General features: G+C 54.5%; 9 protein-coding genes across 9 annotated transcripts; 2 read left to right on the forward strand and 7 right to left on the reverse strand.

Moving 5' to 3' along the window:
- J4E78_010114 (uncharacterized protein) lies at nucleotides 1–1,059 on the reverse strand (the record flags this gene model as incomplete). Its single annotated transcript, XM_049370695.1, has 3 exons — nucleotides 1–305; nucleotides 398–607; nucleotides 699–1,059. The coding sequence occupies 3 exons, from the start codon at nucleotides 1,057–1,059 to the stop codon at nucleotides 1–3; spliced, it is 876 nt and encodes a 291-aa protein (XP_049217575.1).
- A 295-nt stretch (nucleotides 1,060–1,354) lies between these two features.
- Nucleotides 1,355–3,176, reverse strand: J4E78_010115 (uncharacterized protein; the record flags this gene model as incomplete). Its single annotated transcript, XM_049370696.1, has 2 exons — nucleotides 1,355–1,813; nucleotides 1,863–3,176. The coding sequence occupies 2 exons, from the start codon at nucleotides 3,174–3,176 to the stop codon at nucleotides 1,355–1,357; spliced, it is 1,773 nt and encodes a 590-aa protein (XP_049217576.1).
- A 767-nt stretch (nucleotides 3,177–3,943) lies between these two features.
- CLU1 (Intracellular distribution of mitochondria) lies at nucleotides 3,944–7,988 on the forward strand (the record flags this gene model as incomplete). The annotated part of the gene is made up of 3 exons (XM_049370697.1): nucleotides 3,944–4,055; nucleotides 4,106–4,161; nucleotides 4,215–7,988. 3 exons carry the CDS (start codon nucleotides 3,944–3,946, stop codon nucleotides 7,986–7,988), a joined length of 3,942 nt encoding a protein of 1,313 aa, XP_049217577.1.
- Nucleotides 7,989–8,934: 946 nt separating this feature from the next.
- Nucleotides 8,935–10,533, reverse strand: J4E78_010117 (uncharacterized protein; the record flags this gene model as incomplete). Its single annotated transcript, XM_049370698.1, has 2 exons — nucleotides 8,935–10,163; nucleotides 10,233–10,533. The coding sequence occupies 2 exons, from the start codon at nucleotides 10,531–10,533 to the stop codon at nucleotides 8,935–8,937; spliced, it is 1,530 nt and encodes a 509-aa protein (XP_049217578.1).
- A 671-nt stretch (nucleotides 10,534–11,204) lies between these two features.
- J4E78_010118 (uncharacterized protein) lies at nucleotides 11,205–12,369 on the reverse strand (the record flags this gene model as incomplete). Its single annotated transcript, XM_049370699.1, has 2 exons — nucleotides 11,205–11,624; nucleotides 11,746–12,369. The coding sequence occupies 2 exons, from the start codon at nucleotides 12,367–12,369 to the stop codon at nucleotides 11,205–11,207; spliced, it is 1,044 nt and encodes a 347-aa protein (XP_049217579.1).
- Nucleotides 12,370–12,815: 446 nt separating this feature from the next.
- J4E78_010119 (uncharacterized protein) lies at nucleotides 12,816–14,935 on the reverse strand (the record flags this gene model as incomplete). The annotated part of the gene is made up of 2 exons (XM_049370700.1): nucleotides 12,816–14,350; nucleotides 14,398–14,935. The coding sequence occupies 2 exons, from the start codon at nucleotides 14,933–14,935 to the stop codon at nucleotides 12,816–12,818; spliced, it is 2,073 nt and encodes a 690-aa protein (XP_049217580.1).
- Nucleotides 14,936–15,648: 713 nt separating this feature from the next.
- J4E78_010120 (uncharacterized protein) lies at nucleotides 15,649–17,166 on the reverse strand (the record flags this gene model as incomplete). Its single annotated transcript, XM_049370701.1, has 1 exon — nucleotides 15,649–17,166. The coding sequence occupies one exon, from the start codon at nucleotides 17,164–17,166 to the stop codon at nucleotides 15,649–15,651; it is 1,518 nt and encodes a 505-aa protein (XP_049217581.1).
- A 791-nt stretch (nucleotides 17,167–17,957) lies between these two features.
- J4E78_010121 (uncharacterized protein) lies at nucleotides 17,958–20,552 on the reverse strand (the record flags this gene model as incomplete). The annotated part of the gene is made up of 2 exons (XM_049370702.1): nucleotides 17,958–18,182; nucleotides 18,237–20,552. 2 exons carry the CDS (start codon nucleotides 20,550–20,552, stop codon nucleotides 17,958–17,960), a joined length of 2,541 nt encoding a protein of 846 aa, XP_049217582.1.
- A 1,990-nt stretch (nucleotides 20,553–22,542) lies between these two features.
- J4E78_010122 (uncharacterized protein) lies at nucleotides 22,543–23,760 on the forward strand (the record flags this gene model as incomplete). The annotated part of the gene is made up of 1 exon (XM_049370703.1): nucleotides 22,543–23,760. The coding sequence occupies one exon, from the start codon at nucleotides 22,543–22,545 to the stop codon at nucleotides 23,758–23,760; it is 1,218 nt and encodes a 405-aa protein (XP_049217583.1).

The following is a 23,760-nucleotide window of genomic DNA, read 5'->3' on the forward strand; positions in this document are numbered from 1 at the left end:
CTACTCACCAAGCAACGCCGGGCCTTCCTCGTCGTACATGTTGGCTATTATACCAGGCCAGTACGGTACCTCTTTGAGACCATGATTCTTCAACACTCTGTTGATGAGAGCGAGAGTCATCGTATTCTCGATGGTGAGCACAAGATAATATTTGAGGCTTTTGGGGTCAATATTGCCGCGAAGCCAGTACGCCATCATGATGTCCGAGGCGCGCTTGAGCTCCGGGAGGCTAGCTTCTGCTGGGCTGTCATCCCAATTTGCCAGTGCTGCTGTTCTAGGGTTGAGAAAGTCGAGACCAATGATCACTTTGAGCTGTTAGTATGTCTCCTAGTATGGTGTGCGTGAGTAGAGCCGGTAGCGCACGAAGGTGAGTCTACGTCCACTCGGAGATACTTACGTCCGCCTCGTTGATTGATACCGAATCGAACATGCGCACCGGTACACCGCTCCCAAACACCATTGATGTCGTAGTACTGGTTTTGCGCCGCAAGAGTGTCTCCATCGTCATCTTCGGCGCGCTCGTTGTAGTGTTCTATGCTGTAACAAACATTATCTCCGCCTTTTGTACGGGGCCTGGAATTGATACCAAGATCCTGGAACATAGTTCCTATAAAAGGTCAGTATCTATCGAGAACGATATCCAATCCTGAAGACTTTCGAGGAGGTTAGTGATAAATGCCCTCGCGCAATCGACGTACCGACCTTGTTGACATGGTAATCTTCGTTATCATCGGCAAATTGGCAATGCACTTTTTGGTCATATTCGCCAGTGAACCAACCCCAGAGACTTATCTCACTTGTGAGCGCGGCATCGGGCCATTGATTGCGCGCCGAAGGCGGTGTTCGTGTGTCCATATTTAGTCTACCAGCAGCCTCGTCCGTGGCTTCGAGTCGACATATCAAATCATCTCCCTTCTGGCGGGCTGCAGCCCATTCTGCGTCATCCGCGGCCTTCTCTGGTTCCCACAGGACGTGTACCTTGGTAGGCTCATCGCTGGCTATATCTTGGGTGAGAGCGATCGAAGCCATGACAGCTATGAGCGTTAAAGAGAGCCTCATGGTGGGCTGAGCAGAAAGCCCGAGTGATTTTGGACAGACTTGAGTAGGTTGAAAAGAGATATCGGAGTTTTTAGCGATGTGTGTTGAGCCAGAGTGGGGCAGCAAACAACCGCCATCCCTCTCACTAGGGATTGCAACATGACAAGGGAGATAGATAAGGAAACTGACATTCTAGGGTATCGTGGCTTCCCAGTAGACACCAGCGCCACGCAGATTCAAACCAGCCGCCCATACCCATATCGTACATCCAAACGCATAATAGCCAGTCGTCCTAACATCTCAATGAACCTCTTATTCAATCATCCTTCTCATCATCGTCATCATCATCCCCCTTCCCAGGCACAGTCTCCATCTCCACCTCGCCCTGCACCTTCCCCTTTCCATCCTTCTGCACAATCCTATACTTCCCTCCCTCCCAGAGATCCTTGAACGTAAGTTCCTTGGTCCTGCCGAGACTCTCAATCGCACCGATACGCTCCAGCGTCGCTTCGAGGAAGTCTTCAAACCCAGGTTCGGCGCAGATCTCGTTGAAGGCACGTTGCATGGGTACGGAGTCGGCGCGGACAACGGCGTGCGAGTCGATGGAGAAGATGGAGAGGTCGTGGTGCTGGCGGATGAAGTCGGAGCGTGTCATGATGAAGCGGGCGCGGTGGAGGGGGAAGGAGGGGAGGATGTGGCCTTCTTTTGGGTCGTAGGTTGATTCCATGTCGTGGTAGAGTTTGTAGAGGGCGTTGGCTAGGACCATGGCTGTGGACTGTGTGGGTTAGTCAAAAATATTAAGAGGGAAATACTCGTATACGTACAGCGTATTTCTGCTGGTCCATGACATCGTCGTCCATTTCCTCACCGAGAATCGCGCAGTTGTTTAAGAACCATATCTTCTCCATTTCGCAGATGCTGTTGCATTTTGCAACCATGTCTTCGGACTTGGCGACGCGGTTGAGGAAGGTGAGGCGTCCACCGACTTTATCGTATACTTCTTCAAGGATGGAGTCTTGTACCTTCTCGCCGTAGTACTTCATCCGGTAGTTGCGCAGGGCTTGCATGGCCCGGTCTTTGCTGAGGTCCTTGATTTGATGCACTTCCATGCGGGTCGCGTACTGCTTTAGCCGTTCAAACACCCAGTACTTGTCCGAGTTGATGATGACGGTTGCAAGGTTGGCGGCTGCCCATTGCTCTGCCCGCTGCTGGATGAGTTCGAGCAGGTCTCGGCCGTCGTCATTGTCTCGGATCAAATGTGCGGAGTTGATAATGAGAATGAGCGGTCTGCCGACAGTTGCGCGTCGTCGCAAAGCCACTTTCTCGAGCTTGTTGAACGCACGCTCAATGTCAAGGATGGCGCCCGCATCGCGAGGACCACGAATCGAGAATAGCGATCCAATGTTGTCCTCGTGGTACTCAAAGTCGAGACAGCGACCTAGTCGTACACGGAAGACTTCGAGATCTGCATGGGCTTCCATCATCGAGCATCCCTCACCATTGATCTTATCCATGGCATCGATGAGCATGGAAGTCTTCCCAGTCCCCTTCTCGCCAAGAAGCAGATGGTAACGTCCTTTTGTCTCGCCCCAGACGATCTTGTCTATCTTTTCCTGCTCATCACGTGGGATCCAGCGGTCATAGTCTTTGTCATCACCGTCCACGTCTTTGGTAACTTGCAGTCGCGTAGGTTCACCCGCTTTCGGCATCTCCTTTCCGGTAGCTGCAAGCTCTAACACAGGATCGCCTTCCCGAAAAGCGTTCTCCATCTTTTCAAGCACGTTCCATTTGTAGTACTTAGTATAACCAATGCCGACGCATCCAAGGATGAAGATGCTGGCTCCGGTAGTAGCAGCAGCCTCAAACATCTTCCAGGCTGTGCTTTTCCATTCTGCCTTCTTTTTCTCGCGTTTCTCCTCTTGCTGCTCTTCCTCTTCCTCTAGACGCTCTGCAGCGTCGTCAATGGGGTTTGGCGCATCGTTGCCAGGAGTCGGAGGACCGGATTGGCCACTCAGAGCGCGCGCCAATGAGGGCTGGCATAACCTTGTTCTTTGCAGTACCGGACCAGCCTGCTGAGACCGATACGCGAAAGGTTGTCGTGTCAACGCGGCATGAGCGCGCGTAATGTGTCGTAGCATTAACATTATTGCGTTGGCGCGTCCAATGTTACGTTGGTGTCGCGTGCTTTACACGTGTCAAACGCAGGCCTGCCAGAATCAATGGAATAAGAAATAAGGAGTGAAGATAAGTTAAACGAGAGACAGACGCGTGAAAGGAGAGATGATTGAGATGGACGGGATGAGATTGGAGGAGAGAGACGCCAAAGGAGGTACCGCGGCCTTGTTACGCTGGTGTTGCGATAATTCGCCGCAGGGGCCAAGTGCGAATGCCAAGTGCGAACGGCAGGAGCGACTGTGGTGACAGCATGGTGGAACTCGCGTCAATCACCATATCGATAACCGGCGTGAAGATAGACACGACGTGTAGGACATGGCAACTCCAGTACTCCGGAATAAAACGCGATACTGCTGACCCCGGTGCATGGGGGCCGTTTTCCCGATGACATGCCTGTGGCCTCGGAAGTGGAGAGCGAGCTTAGCGGACCATCCCGGCGCCCTCAAGAAAAATATTCTGGAGACATGACCGGAGAGTCACCTCTCTCCCCATCACTCGCCGCATGTCATTGTACATTAATGCGCCATTCCTGTATATCTCCTTCCTTCCCTAGACCGATTCCCTCTTTCCCCAGTCGTTCTTTCCCGGCGTCGTAGTGTTTCTCGACATATCCACAGCCCGCCATCATGGCCGCTAGTACCAATGACGCTTCCAAGTCTGGTGAGCTTCCCGCCCGCACACGACAGCGATGGAAATTTATTCCGAGGCGCAATAACTCTTTTTGCACACCATGGCTGACATCAATGGTAATGCAGAGGTCGAGAAGACGCCCAGCAAAGACGTCACCACAGAGGGGCAGAATGAGGGCACAGAGGAAGATGGCGCTGGCCAGCAGCCAGACAGTATGTCAATTGACTTGCTATATGTATAGGATGTATACTTACGTATCTAGACATCTTCCAGGTCACCATCAAGCTCCCACACGAGCCGTTCGAGATGCCGATAACGGTGCGTATTGAGAGATAGAAAAGAAAATATAGACGATAAACTCACGACTCCAGATCTCAACGGCCGAGCAGGTGCAAGACCTCCGTCAGAGCATCATCGAAACGCCCCACACGTTCCAATACTCGTGCTTCCACCTGGAGCACGACGGCAAGCGCATCAACGATTACGTCGAACTCTCTGAAGTCGAGGGACTGAAGGCCGATTCGGTACTCACCCTGGTGGAGGACCCATACACAGAGAAGGAGGCGCGGTTACATGTGGTCCGCGTTCGGGAGCTCATCGGCGCTGCCGGTGACCGTACGGATGCGCTGCACGGCATCATGGCAGGCTTGTCACTGCACGACACCGTCGGCCACGAGCAGATCTCCAAACCCAAGCAGGACGGCCCTGAGCAGTCGCCATTGGCAGACTACGACTTCAAGGCATCGGGCAACATCAAGAATCTGCTGCCGCCCACCGAGGAAGCCGCGCCCAAGACGATCAAATCCATCGCCGTATCGCCCTGGAATCCCCCGCCATACCACCTTCGCTCCAAGGGCCACCTGCTGTACCTGGTAGTCATGACCAACGAGAACGAGCAACACCACATCACAGCTCACGTCTCTGGCTTCTACGTCAACAAGTCGTCGAATGCCAGTTTCGACCCCTTCCCGCGACAGCCACCCAAGGACAAGCAGGCACACTCGCTCCTCACTCTCCTCGAGGACCTGTCGCCATCTTTCCGCACTTCCTTCCAGGAACTGTTGGAGCACAATGCGAAGAAGGAGCTGCTTACCATCTTCCAGCTCTCCAACGCCATCCCCGCCAACCCATGGTTGGTGCCCGCACCCACGTCATCCCTCACCCCACACCAGCCAGATCTCGCGAGGACACAGGAGAGCTATCTGATCTCGGGTGTTGAGAACACCGAGACCCTCCGCGACTGGAATGAAGAGTTCCAGTCGACGAGGGAGATGCCCAAGGAGGCTGTCCACGACCGCGTTTTCCGCGAGCGCCTCACCTCGAAGCTGTTTGCCGACTACAACGATGCTGCGACTCGCGGTGCCATGTTGGTAGCACGGGGCGAGATTGCGCCCCTCAACCCTACCGAGGCCAAGGACGCGCAGATCTTCGTATACAACAACATCTTCTACTCCTTCGGCGCTGATGGCGTTGGCACATTCGGCGCTGAGGGTGGTGACGAGGCTGCACGCGTGGCTGTGGGCAAGGACGTGTTTGGTGTCCGCGCAGTGAACAACCTCGACATCAACAACCTCTTCACCTCCGGAACCGTCGTCGTCGACTACCAAGGAAAGCGCATTGTTGGCCAGAGCATAGTGCCCGGAATCTTCAAGCAGCGCGACCCCGGCGAGCACCAGATCGATTACGGTGCGGTTGAGGGCAAGGAGATTGTCGCTGATGACAAGTCGTTCGTCCCGCTGTTCGAGCAGCTCTCCAAGGCGCTGCGCGTCAAGAAGCATCCTGTATGGGACAAGGACAATGTCCGTCATGAGCTTGAGGGAAGTGTTGAGACTAAGGGTCTGATCGGCACCGACGGCAGGCGGTACGCTCTGGACCTCTACCGCCTCACACCCCTCGACGTTGCTTGGATAGAGGCACACTGGACCGAGCCCAGCAAGGAGGGCGAGAAGGAAGCGACAGACAAGGACTACCCCCACCGCATGACAACACTCCGCCCTGAACTCGTGGAGTCATACGGAAGGGTCAAGCTACGCGAATACGTCAAGGAGCAGATGGCCAAGAAGACCACAAAGAAGGACGAGGCCCCTGCGAAGGAGGCCAAGGCTGAAGAGAGCTCATCTGAAGAGGAATCTTCGGAAGAGGAGTCATCTGAGGAGGAGTCTTCTTCGGAAGAGGAGGACTCTGACGAAGAGGCGGAGAAGCCGCCCAAGGCCAAGAAGATCTCCAAGGCGGAGAGGAAGGCCGCGGAGAAGGCTGCCAAGGTTGCCAAGAAGGAGACCGCCGACGCCGAGAAGAAGCCTGAGACTGAGGACCCTGAGCAGGAGCGTGTCGACATTTCCGGATTCTCCTTCGCGCTCAACCCTGATGTCTTCTCCGGCCAGAACCCGCAATCGGAGGAGGACAAGAAGGAATGGGCTCAGGACGAGGCTGAGGTCCGTGCTGCCTGCGAGCACCTTACTGCGGAGGTCATTCCTCGCATGGTCCAGGAGCTCAAGGAGGGCGAAGTCGGTTTCCCAATGGACGGCCAGTCCCTGAGCAACCTTCTGCACAAGCGGGGTGTGAACATGCGCTACCTTGGAAAGCTTGCTGAGCTGGCTGACAAGCCTGACCCAAGACTTCAGGCTTTGAAGCGTCTCATCATCCAGGAGATGATTGCACGTGGCTTCAAGCACTTTGCCAACTCCAAGTTGCGCAACGTGTCCGCGCCTTTCGCAGCACCCGCAGCCGCCCACCTCCTCAACTGCTTGCTCGGAGCCGATGTAAGCGCTAAGCCTGTGGCTGAGTGCGATAGCAGCCTCAAGAAGATGTACCCGGAGGATGACTTTAGCTTCGAGAAGCTCACACCGGAGGCCCTCAAGAAGGAGGTCGTAGCTCAGGTTGCCCTACGATTCCGCTACGACCTCAGTCAGTCGTGGATCGAGTCTGGCAAGGAGATGCAGATGCTCCGTGAGGTCTCCCTCAAGCTTGGTCTCCAGTTGGAGTGCAAGCCGTACGCCTTCACCAAGGAGGCCTTTGCCGCCAGCCAACCGGCCGAGAAGCCCGCTGCGCCGCAGACCAACGGTCACTCCACATCTTCCAAGAAGAAGAAGAACAAGTCCATCAGCACCCCACCAGCCCGTACGGCAAGCCCCACTGTCCCTCTTGCTCCACAAACCTTCCACGCAGACGACATTCTGAACATCGTCCCTGTCATCAAGGAGGCTTCACCTAAGAGCTTGTTGGCTGAGGAGGCACTGGAGGCTGGTCGCATGTCCATTGCCCAGGACCAGAAGGAGCTTGGCCAAGAGCTACTCCTGGAGTCTCTCCAGCTGCACGAGCAGATCTATGGTGTGCTGCACCCTGAGGTAGCCAAGGCTTACCACACCCTGTCGAACCTGCTCTACAGCCTTGACGACAAGGTCTCTGCTCTTGAGCTTGCACACAAAGCGATCATCGTGTCGGAGCGCACTCTCGGTGTCGACCACTCGGAGACTGTGCTTGCCTACCTCAACGTCGGCCTGTTCGAGCACGGCTCGGGTAACACCACAGCCGCTCTGATCTACGTTCGTCACGCACTCGAGCTCTGGAAGATCCTCTACGGTCCCGACCACCCCGACTCCATCACAACCCTCAACAACGCCGCTGTCATGCTGCAAGCCGCGAAAATGTACCACGAATCGCGACTCTGGTTCGAGGCCTCGCTCGCCGTCTGCGAGGAAGTCTGCGGCAAGAACTCGATCAACACAGCGACTCTGCTGTTCCAGACCGCGCAAGCTCTCGCTCTCGACAAGGACATGCGCGGTGGTGTCAACCGCATGCGCGAGTCTTACAACATCTTCAAGGAGGTGCTCGGTGCAGAGGATCGCAACACCAAGGAGGCGGAGAGCTGGCTCGAACAGCTCACCCACAGCGCTGTCTCTCAAGCCAAGCAGCTCAACGATCTCGCCAAGACGCGTATCCGCCGCATGCAGCTTCCCGGCCGCAACCCCCTGCGACCCGCTGCCGCGACGCCTTCCGCTAGTGATGCCGCTGCCGCCGCCGGTAGCCAGCGCACTGGAAGCGGCCGCGTTGACCAGCGCAAGATCGAGGACCTCCTCAAGTACATTGAGGGTGACGCGCAGAAAACACCGTCGAAGAAGAAGCCGACGAACCCCAGGAAGCGTTAAACTTGCTATGTCATGTTTTTGACGTTGTCTGATATTGTTACGAAGCTACGCCAAAAGTATACATACCATAAAAAGTGCTGTTGTTTGCGCGATAACGATCTGTATCATACCTGCAGAACATCTTAGCAGCAGCTCTTACGAATCTGATGCGCTTTCTCTTTTGATTCATGGGAATCTGGCTTTTTGGCATGGCTTCGGCTTGCATTCTTTGGAGTTTTTGGATTGGTTGGGCAACAACTCGGGGAGGTGAGGTGGATGGGCATGTACTTTACGCATACCGACGACGCCAAAACGCTTTCGCTGTATATCTAGATAGACCAGGGCGGATGGCTCAAGGGACCAAAATACATGTCGGATGTACATGGACTGTATGGTATGGTAGGGTAAATAGGAGGGGTGGAATGGATGGACGGATGGAAATAGGTGGGATAAGGAAGGAATATGGACGACGAGACGACTAGATGTACTCAATACCAATGCAAGAATATCTCCTCTTCATTTACTTCACTCGCTTTACTCATGGTGATATATCAGCGTCGTTGTTCCTCTAACATTCATCTCACCACCTCATATACGAATAAAACTAAACAGGTCTGCGGACTACATCAAGACAAACACATGCAAAGTGGGTAACCTCACGTTAACGTAGGCATCTTACTACTTTATATATAAATAATACTAAATAAGTCTATAGACTACAGTCAGATAAAAACTCACAAAGTAGTTAGTCTAACGTCTACGTAGGCTCTAGGGTGTCCTTTTTCCATTAGGTTAACGTGTCACTTTCGACACTGTCCGAAACCATAGCACCATCAATTGATTCCGTATCTTTTATTCATCTACACTGCACAACTGTCATTCCATCGCTGTGTTAATGAGCGAAAGGCTCAAATCATCGCTTTTGTTTCCACGCTCTCAGTTCCACCACCCATACAATCTCGAATGCTCACACACTATCCTCGTCCTCCGGGATCGGATGCCGTTTCCGAAACTCTGCAATGACGTCAGCAGCCTTCTGGTGTTTCTCTGGATCCTCTTCCGACCGCTTAGCTTTTGTCCTCTCATTCATTTCCTTCGCTCTTGCGAGCAACGCGTGGTTGGCGGACTTCATAAGCTGACTCGGCTTCTTTCCCTGCGTATCAGCGAGTTTCTTCTTCAACCTCTCGATATCGCTTTTTAGGTTTTTCCTCAGAGGCGACTGCTCAATTGCATACTGAGCACAGTTGTCCCATTCCTGCTCCGAAGTCTTGAGCGCAGAGTTGGCGCTTCGGGCTGCGGGATAGTGGCTGAAACCTCCTCCGTTACCCATGTAGCCCTCGGCCAGCCTGGTCAGTAGGATTTCGGAAAGCGAGGCGTGGGAGGCGGTGTGGCTGATGTAGATGATGTACTGGGTCATCTTGTATAGTTTGGGAAGAGTGTTGTTTGCGAAGAGTACGGCAGCGATTGCTTCGGCGAGGTTCATGGCGGGGTGAGAGCACGAGTGGTTGGCTTGTTTCTTCAGGCGGGCCTGGGAGCGGTTTGAATATCCGACGTGAACGAGTGGATGCTTCAATGGCTTGTTCTGGTGCTGGGGCGGTAAGCCGCTTAGTCGCGCTCGTACTTTATTGATCAGGCGGGTGATCTCTTTGACCCTAGCGGCGGACTGGAACTCGCGGTATGTGTTGTCTTCCTTTGTTCCTGAGCTGGTCCATGTGTAATTCCTAAAGCCACTCTGGCTTTTGAGCAGATCGACGTGTGGTGTCTTGACGTTGTCGATCTCGTTCGCGAGGGTGTGGTTCGTAGCGCTGACGTATTCTTCCATAGTATTTACAATGGTGACGAGTTCGTTTGGCGTAGGAGATCGGCCGTTGTCGTCGACGAAGAGCTGGTAGTAGATCGACGGTTTGTCTTTGGCCTCGACGTACAACTCATCCAAGCGGTCCTTGATGACACTGTCGCTCCTCGCTTGGACAGCCAGATTACCGCGTATCACGACCTTGAGAACATCCTTATCCATAGAAGCGACCATCATGCGCGCCGGACTGAGGATGCACTGCTCATCCGTGTTTGATGCTGTAGCAGAGTCGTGATAATGAGCCGCGATCTCATCGCTCAGAAGTACGTTCAGCATGCCTTCGTATCCGCCTTCTTGCCAGAGTGCGAGCTTCGTCCATTTGGTGGTGTCAAGATCGTCGCCTAAGTCATCTCTGTTAGTGATCATGCATTCTGCACGCGAAAGACTGGGACTCTAGTATTATGACTTACCAAAGGCGGGCAGGTCTTCCGGGTTCAGTACGTCCTGTGTGAACGCTGTGTCGTCCGAGTCTAAGGATACTACTGGGGTGTTGACGCTTGGTGTTGATGAGCCGTGGTCGTCGCTCATGTCTCCAACGTCGCTTTCATCGAATTCGCCGATGACCTCGTCGTCACTCGCCTCATCGTCTGTCTCTTGATCCCGCTCGAGAATGTCCTCATCGTCCGCATCCGCGCCTTGCACCCGAGCAGCAATGGCGTTGAAAGCGGGGGCACGCGTGTTGAGTAAAGGTGTGGTGTTCATCGTGGCCATTGTAGGCGGTTGGCGACGGTGAAGTAGTGGGTTGTGTCGGGGGTCACTGTGATTGTGAAAACCTCGTCTGAGATTTCGAAGATGCGCAGCCGAGATGGCGGTACAGTAGGCCTGGTGCGGTCGCTCGACTTGGCTGGATGGGTTTTTAAGCGGCTTTGTGGTGCGGAGGAACCAGTGACCCGGAGTCGGTGGAGGGAGAAACGGACGCAGGAAAAGCTGGAATCTGACAGTGCGCAGCGGATCAAGCGAGGAGCTAATTAAATCTCGTTCACCTTCAAGTTTGAGATATGAGCGCAAGTTTGGAGATGCTTCTGCTAGTGTTATGCGGTAGAGGAGGAAGATGTAGTCCTCATGTATTAGCTGCTAACGTGTGAGACCAGTAGTCACTGCTGACTCTGTACGTCAAGCGACTCACACGTGCGGTCCCATATCTATCAGTTTCGTCGATATCTAGGGGAGTCTACCAATCGTCGCAGCGTCTTTACGTCTAGGCGTCGGCTTGATACATCCACACTGCACATCAGAACTTACGTGATTCACGGTGTCGTCAAAAGAAGTTGAAACTAGTTACAGCATTTTCATACTCTACGACCATCTTGTAGCTACACGGAGAATCTCCAGGGTTACCCAGTTGTCATGAGAGTGTCAGCGCCGAGCTGTCGGGTCTCACCCTACTTCTTCTGAAGCTCTGCTTCGAGCTTTGCATTGCGCTCTCGGAGGTCCTTGACAGTCTCGCGGAGATCTTCTGCGGCTACCATTTGTATACTGACGGTGTCCTTGAGGGCGTCGATAGTGCCTTTGAGGGCGTCGATCTCGGGCTTCTTGTCATTGGTATCCGGCTTCTTGTCAGCGAGCAGGCCTGCATCTTTTGCTTCCGCGTCTGGCTGGGCAGACTTGCTGAGGAAGTCGGCTTCCTTGGTCTTTGTCTCCTTGAGCGCTGCAAGTTCCAAGCTCTGGTCGGCGAAAGCACGTTGCAGAATCGCAGAGCTCTGATTGAGCCTGTCGAGGTCGGCCTCGTAGTCCTCCTGCGCGGCTTCAGACTCTAGTGCGTGTTCCTTCTTGATCGTGTCGATTTGGATCTCATAGTTCTTCTGTCAAGCTATTAGCATGAATTATAAAATGTCTTAGCACTGCGTTAGGAAAGCATAGCAAAGGAGCTACATACTAGTAATAAGTTAGCAAGATATCTTAAGAGCTATTTGTGGCGGCTACTTCACCCTTTATTTCTTTGAGCAGCCAGTCGCAGTGTTTCTTTTCGTCGTTAAGCTTGGTTTCGTACTGCTTTTTCATATCGCTCTCCCTGGTCTTGTGCTCGCTGATAGAGTGACAAAGCTTGGCATTATATTCCTCCATCTCTGCAATATTGGTCTTGTAGTCCGTTTGTATGCCCTTGAGCGTGAGCTCGGATTTCCTCTGGTCGTAGAGCTTGGTCTCGTAGTGCTTGATGGTGTTCTCGAGCTTGGACTGCGATTCGCTCTCTAAGTGGGCAATCTTGGCCTCGTAGTTCTCGGCGAGGTGGTTGAGCTTGGTCTCGGATTTTTTCTTTATGTCGACGACATCATGCCCGATGAAGTCCCTCACGCGTTCAATCTCGATCTCTTGGAGTTTCTCCTTTTCGCTGAGCTTGGCCTCGTAGTCCTTGATGGTGTTCTCTAAGTTGGCCTGGTACACTTTGCTCATGTCGGCGATCCTGGCCTCGTAGTCGGCCTTCTGCGCCTCAAGCTTCTCGGCGGACTCCGACTCGATAGGGCGCGGTTTGTGAAACGGATTACTAGACACGTTCGACGCGGGATCCATGAACTTGCTATGTCCTTCAACTGCCATCTCTAGGTGCATAGTCAGAAAGGGTATGTAGAAGGTAAGAATAGGGTGCGCACTTACTATTCGCTGGAGTAGCCTGCGATGCGGAGACTGGCAAACCACGAGGAAGGAGTGAATATCCACGACGTGTATAGATTGGATTAGACATTGCAGCTGCGGGGTGAGTGAGAGGCGGTTGAGGTAGGAGCGATTGAGTGAGAAGCGGTTGAGCAAACGGTCGTGGAGCGGTTGCGAGTACTTAGTTGCTCGGAACATGTTTTCTCCGGAATGACAGTGAATGGTTGGGGTGTAGAAAAACCCCGGACAGAGGGCGTTCAAGAGCGCGCTAAAGTACTCTGGATTCATCGGAGTTAATCGGGACTTTCTACCGCACATCGTACACAGAGGAGAGCATCTCTGAGCTGTTCAGTTTTATTCGACAGCTATACACAATCCCGTCATTGGCAACCACACTCCACCGCCTACTGGAGATTCGCAACAAAAGCCTCCCTGGGGACAAACGGCTCATCAGAGAGCAGACGGGGAGTGATGAACATTTTGTTTTCTCCTAAATCCGTATAGTTCCCATTATACAAGGAACGCGCGGTCCTGACGAATGTCTCAAGCGTGCACTGGTCAGGCATCACATCCGGAACCAGGCCAACCGGCACCTTGGTTCCCGGGTCTACGAGAAATAAGTCTTGTCCGAAACCCTTCTCGCCGGGCAAAGGCAGGTGTTGGCCAACGCACAGTAGATACAAAGGGTGTGTTCGCTGTTGTTTAGGCTGACGTGCGTGCTTTGCTAAGAAACCAACGGAAAGCAGTTCTTCGCTGTGGCGGATGTAGACGGGGACGAAGAGCTTGTTGATCCACGCTATGGCAGACAATGGAATGCGGCAGTTGACCATGCCGGCAAGGAGAATTATAGAACGTAGCAGTGGTAATGACCAGAGGCCTTGCATCCCTTGCTTGAAGGCCCCCCACACTTTATCTTGGGCTCCACGGTTGCTATGCCTCACACGTGCGTGCCATATGCGGGCGAGAATTTTCCTGGCCTGCACAAAGAGTGGTACGTACTCGCCAGCCTCATCCATGTTGGCTTCTTGCTCAGTCTCGTCCAGGCTACTGAAGTCCGTTTCACAATCGCCCTCCTCGAATCCTAGTCCGGGGCCGATCTTCGACCGAATTTGGTCGCACTCGTCGTACACTCGTGTCGCATACTCAGTGTCAATAGGAACCCAACCACATCTCGTAGCATCAGCGTGATTGAGCGTCCATGAAAAGTCAGGATCATTCCCGAATTTTGTAAGCTCACCACTTGTGTGAGACTCCAGCCACTGTCCTCTGAAATGTTCGAAACTAGCTTCTAGCCGGGCGATGAGACTGTCCGGCGAGCTTTCATCCTCTAACTCCTCGATTTTTACAGCCGATGTAACGTGTACATGCGGTGAAGAAGCATTGGAAGCTTCGGAGACGCGTTGTCCCATTAGTTTGAGGAAATCGCCAAGAGTCGACGGACTTGGAAGATGTTTACTTGGTCGCCAGCCGTCCGTGGGATCTATGCATGCGGGATCGAGCATGGAACGAGTGAACCTGCATGTAAAGGCATGTCCAGATCTATCAGCTTGCTGGTAAAGATCCGAATAGATCTCCCCAAATGACATTGAGAAGGCATCCCTCTTCGGATATGTATACCATGGGAAAGAGGGCATGGTTGCAAAGATGTAGTCGCGAGGCATGGTAGCAGATCTGTGAGATGCTCGATTTGCCTCTACAAAACCATTCGAGTGGATGTCTTCATCTGCGCCACGCTTTGCACTGTGTGGATTGACAACGGTCCCACCATGAACATAAGCTTTGAGGAACTCATCTATGGCGTTTTCGCCAATAGAGCCGCAGAAAGACTGGGCTAGAATGAAAAGAGCACTCGCGAGAGTTTCGCTTCCTGACGGAAGCGGAAAGAGAGCATCAACAGCATCGCGAGCCTGTTCTCGCAGCGCGAGCTTCTTTGGTCGATCTAAGCTTTGGTCAGACACGAGCAACAAACAGAATGCTGTAACATACTGCCGGTTCCAACCACGAATTCAATTGTATGAGAGAGCAAGCACTCTTGCAGTGTCCACAACCTCTGAAGGTAGGACTCAGCGCAAAGATGGTCAACATGGTAATGGCTATGCTCGAAAAGTCTTGTGGTGAACTCTTCCCAGCCTTGGAACCCAGCAACAGCTTGGATGCAGCAGTCGTACAATCCATCGCATTCTTTGACTGCAATTGTCTTTTTTGCCAGTCTGAAGATCTCGGGGATGACATCCACGATCTCTAAGACCTCAACTGGGTTTCGTTGATTGACAGTCAACGTGTCCATCCAAAAGGCACCGTCGCCCACCAAGGCGGGGAGGTCATTTGCGATGAACTTTGCCTTCTCTTGAGATGCTTTCACCTCGTACGGTACGCCGTTAATGGAACGCCAGGACCAGTCGCCCCAAACGTGAGAGAATGCGATGTAATCAGTGGATTCGATGGGCGCCTCGAAAAGCTCCAAGGTCGCGTTCTTGAAGCGCGCGAATTTGATCAACGTTGTTGTCGCTTGACCAGAAGCCATGATGAAGAATTTGTGCCAGGAACAAAAGTCGAGAGCGGACGCTATGGCCTTGGAGCCAGCGGACGCTGTTTTTAATCTGGGGTGTTGGGTCGCAAGGCTGAAGATTAGACGCCTCCGCGCCAGTGGCTGGGGCTGAGCAACATGTCGCATGACCTTACAACCTATAGCGTCAGCCCAGCTTTTCATCCGGATGCTCACACTCGCTGGACAGCGCGGCCAATGGTAGAAGGCGCTGGATGACGCGTAGCAAAAAGGATGGTATGGTTTTCCAATGCATGAAGGCCACAACCTGGACTTTTTGTTGGTATGAGCAACACCCGCTTTGCTGATCCCAGCCTGCATACAAAGCCCGCTCCACGGAACACATTCAAGCCTTGCACACCCTTCATCTGGTGCTGCTTTGGTCCCAGACGTGATGCCTGACTAGTGAGCTGATGTCACAATTGTCGTTGGTCATCTCAATAGATTCATCTACGATAATTGGGACATCAGCCCACTCCACAGGCATCATATTGAGAATCAAATCTTTCCAAACGTGGGTTCGTGGGGCGACGGGAGGATTTGGTCATCGAAGAGCTGAGACAGATCTCTTGCACTAGCATACTGGCCTGCAGCCAGTATGGTCGTAGCATGGGTGGCTTCGGAGCAGGTTTGTCCTCGTGTTTGCTCACTTTGACGTGCCGTCTTGAGTAAGGCACTCTTGCAATGGGCGCTCAATCACAACATGGGCACATCGGTGACCAAGCCCTCCGCCGACTCCGATTCTGCGTCTTAGTCTGAGTACGCTTCTGAGTCCGCTCAAGCTGTCGAATAGCGGCCCCCAATTCAGGTTTGTCCTTGGGAATACTCGTTTGGGTTTTGAGCCACCAGATGTACTGAGAGGGCACTTCCGCCAGTGTTTTCCCCACATGCTTGCCAAATGTGAACTTGTATTCGCCCTTGCGCGGCGTCCCGATGGGTGGGTGGTGGCGTTCGTACTCTGCGACGCCTGCAGCCAGTGTCTCGTTTGTTTCAGTGAAACCCTTGCTCTTCAGGAAGGCCATGTAATCGGGAGGGACTTCGGCGATGGTTTTGCCTTCGTGCTTGCCGAAGTCGAAACGGTATGGTTGTTTGCGGGGTGGAGGTTGAGACGAGGGAGGCTGCGGGGTAGGTTGCGAGGCAGAGAGCTGCGGTGCGGGAGGTTGCGAACTGTTCGGCTTGTTGTCCTTGCAAAGGGAATAATGGCTAGGCGCAGTAGAAGGTGGCGGCTGAGCCTGCTGCGACTGACTTGCCATGGAAATCTGGCTAGATGCAGGCGGTTCAGATGATGGCGGTGGTAAAGTCTGCGATGAAGCCTGACTCGGCGCCATGGGTTCCGTAACGACTGGTGGTAGACCCTTCTGCATCATGCCGAGCGCGTCAGCCAAACCAGGCAAAGTAGCCAACTTGTCTTCGCTCGCACCAAGATAATAGAGGTAGTCCTCTGGTACCTCGAGCAGAGTCTTGCCTTTGTATTCGCCGAATGGAAGGACGTATAGGGGTGCACCAGTCGGTTCTTGAGGCGCCGTAGGCTGTGACGAGGAAGGAGGATACGTTTGCGACGGCGCGAACTGTGGTAGCATGGCTTGCGACGAGGGAGGATATGACTGTTGTGTGCTAGGCGGTGGTGACGGCGAGCGAGAAGGCGAAGGAGGAGAAGTGTATTTCGAGACATGTGTGCTTGTCACCGCAGGTTGTGACGACGGAGGAGGTGCCTGGTAGGCTTGAGACGGCGGTGGAGAAAGTGGCATCTTCGAAGATGTGGCTTGCGATTGCGACGACATCGACACCTGGGACGCTTGCGATGCCGCCTTCCTCCCATTCTTCTTCTCCTCCTGCCACTCTTCCAACGCATATATCAATTCCATCGGCCTACTCGAAATCGGATTCCTAATCAACCACCTCACATAAGAGTCCGGTATCTCCGCAAGCGTCTTGCCCTCATGTTTGCCAAACGTCAGACGATACGGTTCGGCATCCGATGATGAGGCTGAGGGCGGGGGCGTTGAGGCAGCTTGGTGCCATTGCTGAAGAGTAATTCCATCGGATTTATCATTGGATGACGGTGGTGTGAGGGAGGCATTGGTATTGAGTGGCTTTAGCGCAGTTCGTGGGACTTGGGCGGAGGAAGGGGGAGCTTGCTGCGACGAGACAATCTCATCGACGACGTCTGCGACGTCGGAGTCAATGTCTGATCCGTAGTCGGATGACATCGTGCGCATGCGATAACTATATTGCGACAGGAACTGGATTGAGGGTAGTCGAGATGGTGGGTTGGTGGGCTGGTGGACTGATGACGTTGGGCTGCAGCAGCGAACGTGTGGAGTTTGGGGGGTTTCGGGATGACGGAAGGAGCTTCAACGGTTCAGGGTCGTGCACGGTTGCGTACTTGAGTTAGATCCCGCTCGAAGTTTAGCACCAGCACTAGATATTCAGGAACGAGAAGCCTTTGTTTCTGTACAATGAATTTGCACTTTCACTCACTCCTTGTCTAGCTCTGGTAGATAACCGAATATTTAGGTGCAGTCCCATAGCGTTCACTCCAACGCCTGATGTCAGCAAGATGTCCTCCCTCCATGACATGACCGTAGCGAAAAGGTCTTGACATGACAACGATACACATACATAAACTCCCAAATCAAGACACGAGCCACACATCCATTTCACCATCCTACATACACCCAAAACACCTATCTACCACCACCTCCCTAAACCAGCGCCAATATGTAGTTGTGATATATACTTCCTTCATCTCTCTTATTTTCCACTACCCAAAGATGCATATACAACGAAAGAAAGAAGAGTACAAAGATGCGCTCGTAACAATGCGTTGCTAAACAAACAACAACAACAACAACAACAACTCCACCGCTGATGCTTTATGCGGAACGAAAGTGGGTATCCCAAATCCACCACCCATACTACTGTACCATGCCATCATATCAACACTTGCCCCTCTCCTTATCATCCTCCTCTTTCTGCCCCACTGCTCATGATCGATGATTTACAAAGCAATAGGCGGCACAGCATTCAACACCCTCGCCATCTCATTCGGCGCCATCTGCGCGCTCTGCAAACTCCTCACCTGACTTCCCTTCCTCAGCCTCTGCAACCCAAGCGCCAGTTTCCAACTTTCGGTTTCATCGATGAGGAAGACGTATTTCTTGCCGTCGGCATCGCGGACCGAGGCGCGGAGTATGTGCAGGTTTTTGGTGGGTTGTTTGCCCGTCTGTGATATTTGTTAGTACAGTCCCATGAAAGACATTAAAGTTTGACAACATACCTCAACCATCTTCAACGTCCAAGCCTTTACATCCCACTCTCTCTGCGGAATACCTCGGACATCATCATCGATGAACAATCCCTCAGACTGTATCTTGAGGATCAAGCCATCGGTAACCTTGCCCACATTAGAGACCAACTGCGCCACTGGTTTAGGAAACAGATCATTGAACAGATACACTGCTTTGATAACGATCTTGTTCGGGTCGGCTGTTGCGTACGGTCCTGACCTAGACGCAGGCGGCGATGTGCGAGTTGTAGACTGTGAAGGTGCGTACGAGGACTCAGAGTATGCGCTCGAGACGTGAGACCGGGTTGCTGTGCTGCGAGCAGGTCCTGTGGCAGTCCGGGGCGGAACGAAAGATGCGGCGTCGGATTCGGAGCCGAGGTAAGATGCGGCTGTGGGGCGTTCGTAGGGTTTCTTGGGTGTGACGGTGGCTTTGATGGGAGAAGAATGTGTGGACGTAACGGATGCGGCGGGCGGTGGTGTACTTCTTGCTCCAGCATATGGATCGAGACGTTCACCTCCACCAACATTACCATAAGTAGTTGAGCGGCGGGCTGTGAGGTCGGGAACTGCGGCTGTGGCTGCTGCGGTAGCGGCTTCGGCCTTGATGCGTTCGGCTTCTGCTTTGAGTTTTGCTTCGCGGGCTTCACGGTCCTTTTGAGCTCGCTCACGAGCTGCTTTGAGGCGCTCGGCGCGCTCAGCATCTGTCTTCGCTTTCGCAAGAGCAGCCTCTGCTTCAGCCTTCGCTTTAGCGGCAGCCTCTTCGGCGGCAATCTTCTCTGCTTCAGCCTTTCTGGCGGCCTCCTCGGCGGCTTTGGCGCGTTGTTCGGCCTCGAGCTTCTCGCGAATCTCCTTCTCGACTGCGGCGCGTACTTCAGCCTCGCGAGCCTCGCGTTCGGCCTTCTCCTTCTCAATGGCTTCTTGTGCCTTGCGGGCTTTCTCTTTGGCGAGGCGCTCGCGGGCTTCACGTTCGCGTTGCTCACGCTCACGCTTCCGCATCTGCTCCCACTTCTCCTTTTCGGCCTTGGCTTTGGCGGCTTTGGCTGCCTCTGCCTTGGCCTTTTCTTCAGCCTCCTTCTTCTGTCGGGCCTCTTCTGCGCGCTTGAGTTCTTCCCAGGCTCGTCTGCGGTCCTCTTCGTCCTTCTTCTTCTTCTCCTCTTCAGCGCGTATCCGAGCCTCCTCAGCGAGTTTGCGCTCTTCTTCGGCCTTGCGTTCCTCTTCAGCGATGCGTTGGCGCTCAGCTTCTTCTTGTCGTTTCTTCTCCTCTTCGGCCAGTCTCTGTGCCTCGGCCTCACGCTTCTTCCTCTCTTCTTCAGCTAGCCTCTGCTCTTCAGCTTCACGCTGCCGTCGAGCCTCTTCTTCGGCCTGTCGTTTGGCTTCTTCAGCACGCTTGCGCTCTTCTTCTTCCTCTCTCCGCTTAGCCTCCTCAGCCTCCTTGAGCTCCTTCTTGAGCTTCTTCTTGAGATCCGCCTCTTGTTTCTTCCTAAGCTCCTCTTCCTGTTTCTTCTTTTCCTCTGCCTCTTCGGCGCGCTTGCGTTCGGCTTCTTCCTCTTCCTGCTTCTTCTTGGCTTCCTCAGCTTTCTTGCGCTCTTCCTCTTTCTGTTTGCGCTCCTCTTCCTCTTGCCGTTTCTTTTCCTCCTTCTCTTTCCGGCGCTTCTCCTTTTCCTCTGCTTGTTTCCGCTCCTCTTCGGCTCGCTCGGCCTCTTCGTCGAAGGACGGTTCGTCGTCTTGAGGTGGTGGTGGCGGCGAGCCAGCCCCGTATTGACGGTATCCACCCCACCCGCCGTGGGGTGGAGGACTGCCGGGGAAGCCGCCGTTTGGAGGCGGTGGTGGAGGCGCTCGTTGATAGCTTGAGCTTCCGCCTGGTGTATGTGTGCCAGCTCCAGCTCCCGCTCCACCACGGCCATAGCCCCCTCCGCCACTGCTAAACCGACCCCCTGCTTGTGTCTGACCAACTGCCCATCCGGCAACCAACATCAGGACCGCAAGCAGTATGACGCCATTGCCGCCAGTCGTGACTCCATGTCGGACTATGAGGAAATATTGCTTCATGTAAGGCTCAGCGGCCTTCCACAGCACGATGCTCGCGATGGTGCTGAGCACACCCGCAATGAAGCTGTTCTGCTGCACGCCCATGCTAGGAAGATATATGAAGCCGCCTCCTGAAGAATGCGGCGGTATGATGAAGATGTCGTAGTTGCCCGGTGGCAGGCCGCCGCTTGGGCCGGGGTCGGGAGGTGCATGGCTGCCGCCTGTAGTCTTTGGGTTTGCGCCATGCGGAGGCGGCGGAGGTGGAGGACCGTCGTCCATGGTTGGGTAAGCCCACGAGGGCGACGAGTTTGGGTGCTATGGGATCGTTGCGTGGGGAGATTGAAGCTGAAATTGCTACCGGCGGAGGTCGTCGGACGAGGCAGTGCAAGAAAACATCAGCTCCACTGACTCGAGATGGAGCGAACGGCAGCGGGGCGGTGTAGGTGGGGTGCGGCGGAGATCAATTTTTGCTTTGTGCAGAGGGCAATTGGGTTTGTGAACACGGTTGCAAACTATCTACGGCGTGCCAATGGCCTCATAATAATTCGGCTGCGGAGGGCGCTCCTCGGCGGTCCAGCTTTGTTTACGCCAAGAAAACATGGCTCGCTAGCGGGTGCGGGCCGTTGACGCTGCATGGCTTCCACACTGCACAACGCCCTCCCAAACCATGGGAATGACACCAAAGTCGATTCGACCCAGACGCCCTCCAGACGCTTTACTCGCAGACATCCGCCGCTTAAGTGTTGTGGTGATTGCGAGGAGTGGAAAAGAAAGTTCTGTGTTGTTGCCCACTCGACGCGCATAAACAACACGTCACGCGTGAGAAGCGGAGTCGTAGTATCGCCGAGCGGTGTGCTTTCACCAAACGAGACTCCACGTAGGGCCAAGTGAGCTCCACGCATGGCACGCGTCACCATGCGATTCGGTGAAGGCGTGGGGAGGTGGGTTTGCGTGCATTGGTGGAGTGGAGAGGGACGTGTTTTGATCGCTGGTGCAGAGCGCGCTGTCAGCACCCTCATAGCGGCATCCTCATAGTGGCACCCTCACGGTGGGAGTGCCAGGGTGTCGAACTGCTGGCCATGAAGCGAGCGAACCGAAGCTGTGTCACTGCGGGGTCGAGTCCTGTGAGACGAACAGGACAGGCCAGAAGACAATCCAGAAGGTTTATTGTTAGGTACACTAGCCAGGGCCGAGAACAGTGATGGTGTTGTGCGGTGCGTGTCGTCTTATCGCGCGAAGCCCGCCAGTAGTGATTGGGTCCACAGCACCAACAGCAGATTTTGGCACACTCACTGACGAGAGGTTGGCACACTGCACTGAAAAACCTGGTACCGTTCACCAGCTGCTCTGCCCATGTGCAGCATGTACTCTCATGTGCAGCATGTGGTGGGAGGTTGGATAGTAGACAGCCTCTTCTTATCACACGGGCTGCACATGCGCTGCGTCCACACCCTCATGCCTCCTCACTGCACGCGTGACTGGACCTTCTGCTGACTTCGGTCGTCTTCTCTCCGCTCCGATATCCGCCTTGAAACATGGAATGTTGATCAAACGTGATGTTAGCGTCGCGGTTTACCCCGCCCCGCCTTCTGTTGAACCTCAACACGTCCGAACACACTCCGACGGCCGACAGTACCCTTTGCGCTGGCAGCTGCAGGCAGTGCAGCACAACGTGCATGCCACCCGCGGCTATCTCGACCATGCCACGCTCTGGAGATATATATTCAGCCTTGCGGGAGTGGAGCTAGTACGCCGACTCCACTACCACGTCATGCCGTCGAATGCTTCGCGATCACGCCAGCCGCGCAGGACAAGATCTCGACGCTTTCGTCCGTTGCCGGGATGATACGGGATGGTTGGGGGTACGTACGCTACACTCAAACCTGCTGATCGGATGCAGGTACAGGGTGTAGGAATGTTTGAGGCTGCACAGCAAATCAGCGCCCAACGAAAGTCGATGACAGGAAGAAAGCGATTGGGCAGTACGACGTGAAAAAAGGCTTGCTGCATCGTGATGCATGCATTAGACCGCGTCGGGGCAAGAGGCACGGCAGCGACAGACTTTTCAACCGGACTCCCAAATTGAGAAAAATGGCGGTGAAGCGGGTGCTAGCGCCGGCCAGCTCGATCACCCGCATGCTGTCAACAAGTACTAAAGCTAGGGCAGCGGCACATCGCGCCTCCCTGTCCGCGTCCGACAAGACTCTAGAGGGTGACTGTTGCGTCGGCTACTCGTACACAGCAGGAACCCTCATCGACGACCACGACCATGTGGAGAACCGGCCTCCTCTACCTCGACCGCGGGGACAGCTCCATCCTCAACGCTCTGCGCAATGCGGGGTACGACACACAACAACAGCCCGGCACGCCTTCACGATCACCTTCGCGCCGCTTCTCCATGGCGAGCGACACGGAGAGCGCCCTCGAGGGCAAGCTCAAGCACGAGATGCGACAACAACAGGGCGTCCAGCACTGGGTCATGCCGCCGGAGGTCAACGGCCTGAAGTTTGCCAGTCCCCGCGCCAGCCCGCGCACACGAGCGATTGACCCGGCCGACGCCCTCGGCCTCTCCACCGACGCCACCCTCTTCGAAGAGCCGCTCCTCTACTCGCTGGATCGAATAAAGGAAGACGGCCCGCCCGACTACTTTGCCTACGACGACCTCGCCAAGTCGCCGTCCCTCAAAGGCGACAGCGAAGAAGCCGTGTCCGTCACCAAGCGCCGCCCCTCCCACCTCCGCACACCCTCCACCCCCACCATCGAATCACGCCTCGCCAGTGCGCAACGGGCATCGCGGTCGCTTCCCCTCCGAGCCAAGACCAACGAAGGCCTGCTCCAACTCCAAGCCAACACCTCCAAGCCGCAGCGCCCCGCCAACACCCACCAACGCCGCATCTCCCTCGGCCTCCCTATCAAAGCCGCCAACGCGCAGGACCAGAACCCCCGCCACCACAGCCCGACCACCCGCTCCCTCCACCCATCAACTCCCAAGAAGCTGCCAAAGAAGACCGGGCCCACCTCGGCTATCCAGCAAGAGCGGGACTTGGAGTACAAGCACCGCCACACATTCATCGGCACCGCCTCCCTCGACGACTTCCTCGAGGTGCTCGACGTATCACCCGAGAACAACATCACAAACAAGGAAGCGGTAATAAGGGCATTCATCCTGTTGGCGTCAAGTGAGCGCCTGCTAGCACGACAAGCATCCCTCAAGCCCGACGGCTGGAGCGTCCTCGCGCGCACATCCGCCGACACCGTCAACACCGACTACGTCGAGCAAGCCCACGCCAAGCTCGGCTCCATCGTCCTCCGCCAATTTCTCGACCTCATCACATTCAACGAGGAAGAAGAGGCCAACGCCATGGCCGTCGTCGAAGCCTTCACCGCCGCAAGTCATCTGGATGCACAAGCGAGCAAGAACCAAGCGAGCAAAGCCAAAGCCTTTCGGAAGCGAATGGTAAAAGACGGAGCCGCGCAACCCCAATAG

This window comes from Alternaria triticimaculans (assembly GCF_023758025.1).
Source record: "Alternaria triticimaculans strain BMP 0046 chromosome Unknown scaffold_27, whole genome shotgun sequence".
NCBI lineage: Eukaryota > Fungi > Ascomycota > Dothideomycetes > Pleosporales > Pleosporaceae > Alternaria > Alternaria triticimaculans.